Source organism: Taeniopygia guttata, chromosome 25 (genome assembly GCF_048771995.1).
Source record: "Taeniopygia guttata chromosome 25, bTaeGut7.mat, whole genome shotgun sequence".
Classification (NCBI taxonomy): Eukaryota; Metazoa; Chordata; class Aves; order Passeriformes; family Estrildidae; genus Taeniopygia; species Taeniopygia guttata.
The window spans coordinates 6,495,684-6,505,351 of NC_133050.1; the positions used below are offsets into that span (position 1 = coordinate 6,495,684).

General features: G+C 67.1%; 1 protein-coding gene across 1 annotated transcript; it reads right to left on the reverse strand.

The window, feature by feature from the left end:
• Positions 1-398: 398 nt before the first annotated feature.
• On the reverse strand, positions 399-6,955 carry PEA15 (proliferation and apoptosis adaptor protein 15). The gene is made up of 4 exons (XM_072918495.1): positions 6,865-6,955; positions 3,223-3,396; positions 2,278-2,433; positions 399-612 (listed from the first exon to the last, which is right to left on the reverse strand). The coding sequence occupies exons 2-4, from the start codon at positions 3,392-3,394 to the stop codon at positions 548-550; spliced, it is 393 nt and encodes a 130-aa protein (XP_072774596.1). The 5' UTR covers positions 3,395-3,396; positions 6,865-6,955; the 3' UTR covers positions 399-547.
• Between the last annotated feature and the right edge of the window lie 2,713 nt (positions 6,956-9,668).

Genomic DNA, 9,668 nt, shown 5'->3' on the forward strand with positions numbered 1-9,668 from the left:
TGATGCCTCCGACCCCCCAAAATTGGGGTGGGGGGGGTCTCAGGAATTGTGTCCCCCAAATTTGGGGGGTCTCAGTCCCTGTCACAGACCCCCCCCTCAAATTGAGGACCCCAAAATTTAATGTGGGGGGTCTGAGCCCCCCAAATTGGGGTGGGGGTCTCCCTGTGACCCAAAATTTAGGGTTGGGGGGGGGTCTGAGCCCCCCAAATTGGGGTGGGGGGTCTCCCTGTGACCCCAAAATTTAGGGTGGGAGGGTCCCCAACACTTTTAACCCCCCAAATTAGGCTGGGGGGGGGGGTTTGGTCCCATTTTTTGTGCCCCCCCTCAACTTCCCCACATTGGGGGGGGTCCCCATCCCTCCCCCTCCCCCCTCCCCCAAAATCGAGGCTTTTTTAGGGTGGGGGTCCCATGGGAATTTTCCCCCCCTCCCCCCAATTTCCCCGATTTTTGGGGGGGGGTTCAGACGCTCTCGGTGCCCCTCCCCCCCCCCAGGGCTGGAATTGGGGAGGGGGATTTGGGGGGGCTCTGGGGGGGCTCCTCCTCCTCCTCAGGCCTTTTTCGGGGGGGGGGCCAGTTTGATGATCTCCTCCTCCGAGGGCTGCCGGATGATGTCTGGGGGGGACACGGGGGGTCAGGGGGGGCTGGGGGTGCTCCCCACCCACCCAGGGGGTCCCCAAATCTGCCCGGGGGTCCCCAACCATTCCTGGGGGGGGGTCCCCAACCATTCCTGGGGGTCCCCAACCCTGTCCGGGGGTCCAATCCCTGCCCGGGGGGGGTCCCCAAACCTGCCCGGGGGTCCCCAAACCTGCCCGGGGGTCCCCAACCATTCCTGGGGGTCCCCAAACCTTCCCGGGGGTCCAATCCCTGCCCGGGGGGGGTCCCCAAATCTGCCTGGGGGTCCCCAGCCTTTACTGAGGGTACCCAACCATTCCTTGGGGTCCCCAACCCTGTCCGGGGGTCCCCAACCCTGCCCGGGGGTCCCCAGCCTTTCCTGGGGGTCCCCAGCTCTTCCTGGGGGGGTCCCCAAACCTGTCTGGGGATCCCCAACCCTTCCTGAGGGTCCCCAACCCTTCCTGGGGAGGGTCCCCAACCATTCCTGGGTGTCCCCAACCCTGTCCGGGGGTCCCCAAACCTGCCTGGGGGTCCCCAACCTTTCCTTGGGGTCCCCAGCTCTTCTTGGAGGGTCCCCAACCATTCCTGGGGGTCTCCAACCCTGTCTGGGGGTCCCCAGCCCTTTCTGGGGGTCCCCAGCCTTTCCCGGGGGTCCCTGTCCCAGCCCTGGGCAGATCGGGGAGGAGTCTCTGTCCCTGCCTGGGGACAATGACAGCCCCTGGGTGTCCCTGTCCCTGTCCCCGCCTGTCCCCGGCTGTCCCCATCCCCGGCTGGCATTGTCCCCGCCTGTCCCTGCCTGTCCCTGGTGTCCCTGTCCCTGGTGTCCCTGTCCCCATCACCCATCCCCGGCTGTCCCTGGTGTCCCTGGTGTCCCTGTCCCCATCTCTGGCTGTTCCTGTCCCTGCCTGTCCCTGACCCTGTCCCCGGCTGTCCCCGTCCCCAGCTGGCATTGTCCCCACCTGTCCCTGTCCCCATCCCTGTCACCCATCCCCAGCTGTCCCTGTCCCTACTGTCCCCGTCCCGTTTTGGGTCCCATCTCACCCTTGTACTTTTTGGAGCTGGTGTCACTGTCCTTGTCCCCATCCTGGCTGTCCCTGGTGTCCCTGTCCCTGGTGTCCCTGTCCCCATCCTGGCTGTCCCTGTCCCCATCCCCATCCCAGGCTGTCCCTGTCCCTGCTGTCCCTGCTGTCCCTGGTGTCCCCATCCCCAGCTGTCCCTGGTGTCCCTGTCCTGTTTTGGGTCCCATCTCACCCTTGTACTTTTTGGAGCTGGTGTCACTGTCCTTGTCCCCATCTCTGGCTGTCCCTGGTGTCCCTGTCCCTGGTGTCCCTGTCCCCATCCCTGCCTGTTCCTGTCCCTGCTGACCCTGTCCCTGCTGTCCCTGTCCCCATCCCTGCCTGTCCCTGGTGTCCCTGCTGTCCCTGTCCCTGGTGTCCCTGTCCCCATCCTGGGCTGTCCCTGCTGTCCCTGTCCCTGGTGTCCCTGTCCCTGCTGTCCCGGGTCCCCTCTCACCCTTGTACTTCTTGGCGCTGGGGATGCGCGTGAGTTTGGTGTCACTGCCTGTCCCTGTCCCTGCTGTCCCTGTCCCCATCCCTGCCTGTCCCTGCTGTCCCCAGTGTCCCCAGTGTCCCCGGTGTCCCTGTCCTGTCCCGGGTCCCCGCTCACCCTTGTACTTCTTGGCGCTGGGGATGCGTGTCAGTTTGGTGTCCACCTCGTCCTCCTCGGAGATCTTCAGCACCTGCGTGCGGTACTGCACCACCTTGGTCAGCAGGTCCGGCCGGCGCGAGATCTCGAAGATGTGCTCGATGTAGGACAGGTTGTCTGTGGTGCGGGGACACGCGGGGACACGCGGGGACACACGGGTCACATGCAGGACACACACGGGACATGTGCTGGGCTCAGGTCACCCGCGCTGCGGCCATGGGGGACAGGGGAGGGACACAGGTGGGGAGGGGACAGGGTGGGGACAGGGATGAGCAGGGGACAGGGATAGGAGGGGGACAGAGACGGGGACAGGGACAGGATGAGGACAGGGACAGGATGGGGACAGGGACAGGATGGGGACAGGGATGGCAACAGGATGAGGATGGGGACAAGGGGCAGGGATGGGGGTGGGACAGGGATGGAGACGGGATGGGGACAAGATGGACGGGGACTGGGACAGGCTCAGGGGACTGGGACAGGCTCAGGTGATGGGGACAGGGATTGGGACAGGCTCAGGTGACAGGGACTGGCTCAGGGGACAGGGACAGGGACTGGGACAGGCTCAGGGGACAGGGACAGGCTCAGGTGATGGGGACAGGGACTGGGACAGGGCTCAGGCTCAGGGGACAGGGACAGGGACAGGGACTGGGACAGGCTCAGGGGACAGGGACAGGCCCAGGGCTCAGGGGACAGGGACAGGGACTGGGACAGGCTCAGGGGACAGGGACAGGGACTGGGACAGGCTCAGGGGACAGGGACAGGGCTCAGGGGACAGGGATGAGGACAGGCTCAGGGGACAGGGACAGGCTCAGGGGACAGCGCCAGGGACCAGCCCAGGGCCGCAGCAGCCCCGGGCATGGGGAGGGGACATGCCGGTGGCACTGCCGGGCTGTCCCCAGCTCCCACCTCGGTCCAGCTTGCTGTGGCGCTCCAGGAAGGCGAACCAGTGGTGGCCGGTGGCGATGGCGTCGCCCTCCCCGCTGGGGATGTCCTCGCGACACGCGGACTTGAGCTGCTCCAGGTCCTCGGCCGTGATGTTCTGGGCCAGCTCCTCCAGCAGACTGCGGTACTCGGCCATGGCTGGGGACATGGGGGACATGGGGGACAGCGGGGACATCAGGGGATAGCAGGGACATGGGGGACATCAGGGGACAGCAGGGACATCGGGGACATCAGGGACATCGAGGACATGGGGGACATCAGGGGACAGCAGGGACATGGGGGGCATCGGGGACCAGTCACCAGTGTCCCCAGCCTCAGTCCTTGGTGTCACCAGTGTCCCCAAGCTCAGCTGCTCGAGTCACGACTGTCCCCAGCCTCAGTCCTGGGTGTCACGACTGTCCCCAGTGCCAGTCCCCGCTGTCCCCGTGTCCCCAGGGCTGTCCCGGTGCCAGCCCAGCCCCGGTCCCGCTGTCCCCGTGTCCCCAGCCCCGCTGTCCCCGTGTCCCCAGCCCGGTCCCGGTGCCAGCCCAGCCCCGGTCCCGCTGTCCCCGTGTCCCCATCCCCGCTGTCCTCGTGTCCCCATCCCCGCTGTCCCCGTGTCCCCAGGCTGTCCCCGTGTCACCAAGCTCACCCCAAATTCAGTCACCCCCCATTCCACTGACCCCCCCTTGCACTGAACCCCAAATTCACTGATCCCATCCCACTGATCCCCCCGTTTCCAAATTCACCCCAAATTCGGACTGACCCCCCCCAAATTCCCCCTGCCCCCCCAGTTCCCCCTGCCCCCCCTTCTCTCCCCCCCATTCCGGGATTTTGGGGGGGGTCTCCTCCCTCTGTGTGTTTATGGGGGGGGTCCCTGTCCCCCCCCCCTCTCCCGCCGCTCCCGTTGCCATGGCGACGCCGCCACCCACGCAGGGATGCGGTTTCCACGGCAACGCATCACCCGCCTGCCCCTCCCCCCCAAACCCCCCCCGCACCGTGGGGGGGGGGGGGGGGCTTGGAGACCCCACGGACACACACGGGGGTGGGGAGACACGACCACCCCCACCCGTGACTAACCACAAACAACCCCCCCACCCCTCCCACCCCCCACTCGTGACCGCACTTGGTAAACAACCCCCCCCCTCCCTCCACGTGAGCCCCCCCCCTTTCACCGACACCTTCCCACGCCCCTCCCCCCAGGAACAGACGCTCCCCCCACGCACAGACGCGTCCCCCCCACGCTCCTCTCCAACAACAACCCCTCCCCCCCCCCCAAAATCCCCTCCCCCTCCCCCCGTGTCCGAGCGCGGCCCCTTTAAGGCCGCCCGTGACTCAGCCCGGCCGGACACGGGGCTTCCGCCGGGGGGGCGGGGAGGCCACCGGGACCCCCCCACCCCCCCCACCCCTCCCCCACCCCGGGCCGGTCCTGCCCCTCCCCCCCCGTCCCGATCCCGCGGGGAATCCACCGGGAAAAGGACCCGGGTGGGAGCGGGGCGGGGGTCGTGGGTATTCCCCCCCCCCCCTCCGCCCCATTCACGTTTCTCATGCAAATCAACTCATGAATATTCACGAGGGGCGTGGCCCCCGCGGGGGCCCGTTCAGTGGGGCGCCCGTGGGGGGGGACACGGGTGGGACGGTCCCGTCCGGCCTTTGTGTCCCCCGTGGGGGGGGTGGGGGGTGCAGATGTCATCGCTGTGCCCCCCCCCCGCCGTGCGCACCCCCCGCGTGTTTTTGGGGTGGGTGGGGAGAGCGGGACGCGGGGGGAGAGTCCCCCACGATCCCCCCCCACGCAGCGTGGGGACAAGGGGCCCTTTGTGGCCCGGGGAGCGGCGCGGCCGCCTCCGGCCCCCCCGGGCCCCCCCGGCATGCGAGTCACGGCCCCGGCCCCACGGACACGGCCCTGACCCACGGACACGGCCCCACGGACACGGCCCTGACCCACGGACACGGCCCTGACCCACTGTCCGGCCCCACGGACACGGCCCTGACCCATGGACACGGCCCTGACCCACGGACATGGCCCTGACCCCACTGTCCGGCCCCACGGACACGGCCCTGACCCACTGTCCGGCCCCACGGACACGGCCCTGACCCACTGTCCGGCCCCACGGACACGGCCCCGGCCCCACGGACACGGCCCCGACCCACTGTCCGGCCCCACGGACACGGCCCCGACCCACTGTCCGGCCCCACGGCCACGACCCTGACCCACGGACACGGCCCCGACCCCACTGTTTGGCCCCACGGACACGGCCCTGACCCACGGACACGGCCCCGACCCCACGGACACGGCCCCGACCCACGGACATGGCCCTGACCCACGGACACGGCCCCGACCCCACTGTCCAGCCCCACGGACACAGCCCTGGCCCCACTGTCCGGCCCCACGGACACGGCCCTGACCCACTGTCCGGCCCCACGGACACGGTCCCGGCCCCACGGACACGGCCCTAACGCACTGTCCGGCCCCACGGCCACGGCTCCGGTCCCCGCGTGTCCCCCCGGGGCCCCGCCCTGCCCCACGGCCACCTCCGCCCTCCTGCCCCGCCGTGTCGCGGGGGTCCCACGCGTGTCGCGGGGGTCCCGCCCTGCCCCGGCGGCCGCAGCATCCCCGGGCACATCTGGGGCACATCTGGGGCACATCTGGGGCACATCTGGGCGCGATCCTTCCAACACCCCATCGAACCCATCGTGGCTCAGTTTCCCCACGCGCGGCCGCTCCGTGGGACGAGCACGGGTGGGGTGGGGGGCGATAGTCCCGGTCCCCCCCCGGTCCCTTCCCGGGCCCCGCCCGGTCCCGGCGCGGGGATGCGGAAGCGGCGCCGCCCGCGGCCCAGTTTGGGACCAGTTTGGCCCCAGTTTGGCCCCCGCCGGCGGCGCGTGACCGCCTCACGCGCCCCGGCCACGCGTGGGACCCCCCCACCCCCACCCCGAGATGTCCCCGGACGTGTTTTGGGGTGGGGAGTGGTGTGGGGGGGTCACCCCAGTCCCGCGGGATGCGGCGGTACTGGGAGCACTGGGAGCACTGGGAGGCACCGCGGGGACGGGACGGGGACATCCACGGAGGGGGGACACGCGTGGGGTGGGGGTCCCGCGGCAGAGAACGGGGGGAGGGCGGCGTGTCCCGCGTGGGGAGCGGGACGGGGACGGTACCGGGACGGGGACACGGGGGGATGGCGGGTCCCGCGTCCCGCGTGGGCACCGGGAGCCACCGCGTGTCCCCCCCCCCACGCGTGTCACGGGTTGGAGCCCCCCCGGCAGCCAAAGGGGAAGTGAAACACGGGGGGGGCACCGGGGGGAGCCTGTCCGGGACCCCCGGCGCCGTTAACCCCTTCCTGCCCGCCCGGGGGGCATCACCGGAGCGGGGGGGGGATGCTCCGGTGGGCGTGGGGGGCGTCACGCAGAGTGGGGGGGATCACCGCGGTCCGGGGCCGGCGGAGAGCCCCGAGAGCGGCAGCGGGAGCGGCCCCGGGAGCGGCACCGGGAGCGGCCCCGGGAGCGGATGGAGGCGGCGGCCGCGGGGTCCATCCGGTGCCGGGGCCGCTCGGTGGGTCCGGGGGTCGCTCGGTGGGTCCGGGGGTCGCTCGGTGGGTCCTGACCCCCCCCTCACCCCCCCGCACTTACCGGCCGCGGGCGCTGCCGGTGCCGGTGCCGCCGCTCCGCTCTCGGTGCCGCCGCTCTGAGCGGGGTGGGCGGGGCTTAACGGGGTGGGGCCGGAGGGGGCGGGGCTTAGAGGGGCGGGGTCAGCCGGGAGGAGCCGCCTCCCCCCCCCCCGGGGTCCCCGCGGTGTCACCGCCCGGGCTGGGGGGGACAAGGGGGGGGCGATGTCACACACGGCCCCGGGGGGGATCGGGGGCGGGGATCCCAAACTGGGATCCCAAACTGGGATTTGGTAACGGGATCCCAAACTGGGATTTGGTACTGGGATCCCAAACTGGGATCCCAAACTGGGGTCTGGTAACGGGATCCCAAACTGGGATTTGTAACGGGATCCCCAACTGGGATTTGGTACTGGGATCTGGTAATGGAATCCCAAACTGGGATTTGGTACCGGGATCCCAAACTGGGATTTGGTACTGGGATGCCATAGCGGGGTCTGGTACTGGGATCTGGTACTGGGATCCCAAACTGGGGTCTGGTACTGGGATGCCAAACTGGGATTTTGTACTGGGATCCCATAGCAGGGTCTGGTATTGGGATCCCAAACTGGGATCTGATAATGGGATCCCAAACTGGGACCTAGAGCAGGGATCCCATACTGGGATGTGCCCAGATCCCAGTGGATCCAGTCCAGATCCACTCTGGGATCTGGTAATGGGATTCTGTACTGGGATGTGGCACTGGGATCCCAAACTGGGATTTGGCAGTGGGATCTCATATTGGGATCCCAAACTGGGATCTGGTAATGGGATCCCACTCTGGGATCTGACACTGAGATCCCAAACTGGGATTCCAAACTGGGATCCGGCACTGGGATCTGGCCCTGGGATCTGGCACTGGGATCCCACCCATCCCCAGGGATCCCCGTTCCCCTGGGGAGACTCTTGGTGCTCTGGGGGTTTTATGGCCTGGTCATCATCATCATCATCATCATCATCGTCATCATCATCATCATCATCATCATTGTCATCATCATCATCATCGTCATCATTGTCATCATTGCCATTGTCATTTTCATCATCATCTTCATCATCATTGTCATCATCATCCATCATCTTCATTGTCGTATTTGTTGTCATCATTATCGTCGTCATTGTCATCATCACCATCATCATGATGTTGTTGTCATCATCATCATTTTTGTCATCATCATCATCATCATCATCATTGCTGTCATCATTTTCATCGTCATCATCATCATCATCATCATCATCGTCATTGCTGTCATCTTCGTCATCGTCACCGTAATTGTCATCGTCAGTCATTGCCATCATTGTCACCATTGTCACCATTGCCATCGTTGTCACCATTGCTGTCATTGTCACCGTTGCTGTCGCCATCATCTTCCTCATCATTGTCATCATCATTGTCATCGTTGTCATTGTCAGCCAGTGTTGTCATCATCGTCATCGTCATCGTCATCTTCATCGTCATCTTAATCTTCATCGTTGCCATGTGGGGACACGGGGGGACATTGGGGGGACACGGTGTGGGGGGTGACACTCACGTGGTCAGTGCCACTGCGCGTGGGGGTGACACTGGGGTGACACTTGGGGACATTGGGGTGACGTTGGGGTGACACGTGGTCGGTGCCATTGACCACGGGGGTGACACGGGGGTGACATTGGGGTGTCACTTGGGGACACTGTTGGGGGGGTGACATTGGGGTGACACGGGGGGGGGTCACGATGACGTGGGGTGTCCCCCCAGTGTCCCTCCAGTGTCCCCCCAGTGTCCCCCCAGTGTCCCCGAGTTTTGGGGGTCCCAGGGAGGGGGATGCCGCCCCCCCCCCCCTCCCGGCCGTGCTCTGAGCTCTGAATTTCCCTGGGGGGGTTTGGGGGGGTCAGGGGCACCCCCAAATTTCCCCCCCCCCCAAGAAACCGCTGCCCCCCTCCCCCCGCGAGCTGCCGAATTTGGGGGGGCCGGAGCAGCCGGGAATGGGTTGGGGGTGACGGGGCTGAGCCCCCCCGTGTCCCCCCCGGTGTCACCACTCGGGGGGGGGTCGCGGGGGGTCCCGATGTCCCTCGGGATTGAGGCCGCGGGGGGGGGGGGGGGATGATCCGGGGGGGATTAAAAACGGGAATTTCCCGTCAGCACCCGCGGCTCCCGCCCTGCCCGGCACGGGGGGGGGGGGGTCGGCCGCGCCCCTCCCCCACCCCGGACCCCCGGGACCCCCCTCCGGGACCACCGGGACCCCCACGGGACCCCCACGGAACCCCCGGGACCGCCTGGGGGGAAATGGGGGAGAGGGGAGGTGGGCAGGGGGGAGAATCGACCGTTCCCATGGCAACGGGATCGCCATGGCAACGGGATCGCCATGGCAACCATCTCACCATGGCAACCATTGCCTTGGCAACCACATCCCCATGGCAACGGGATCGCCATGGCAACCTCATCACCATGGCAACCATTGCCTTGGCAACCACATCCCCATGGCAACGGGATCGCCATGGCAACCATTGCCTTGGCAACCACATCCCCATGGCAACGGGATCACCATGGCAACCATCTCACCATGGCAACCTGTCCCCATGGCAACCGCATCCCATAGTGACCCTCTCGCCATGCCAACCATCTCCATGGCAACCGCATCCCATAGTAACCACCTCCATGGCAACATTGGGGGACATTGAGGGGCTCGGGGGGGCGCGGGAATTTGGGGAGAATTTGGGGGGATTTTGGGGAATTTGGGGAATTTGGAGGAATTGGGAAGAAATGTGGGGAATTTGGGGGAATTTGGGGGAATTTTGGGGAAATTGGTGGGAATC

What these genes read in the sequence shown, in the direction of transcription:
- PEA15 (XM_072918495.1), bottom strand. Translation starts at nt 3,394, where the DNA reads ATGGCCGAGTACCGCAGTCTGCTGGAGGAGCTGGCCCAGAACATCACG. An exon ending in CCACAGCAAGCTGGACCGAG is followed by an intron (nt 2,434 to 3,222) that starts GTGGGAGCTGGG and finishes CCCGCACCACAG; the next exon opens with ACAACCTGTCCTACATCGAG. An exon ending in CAGCGCCAAGAAGTACAAGG is followed by an intron (nt 613 to 2,277) that starts GTGAGCGGGGAC and finishes TGTCCCCCCCAG; the next exon opens with ACATCATCCGGCAGCCCTCG.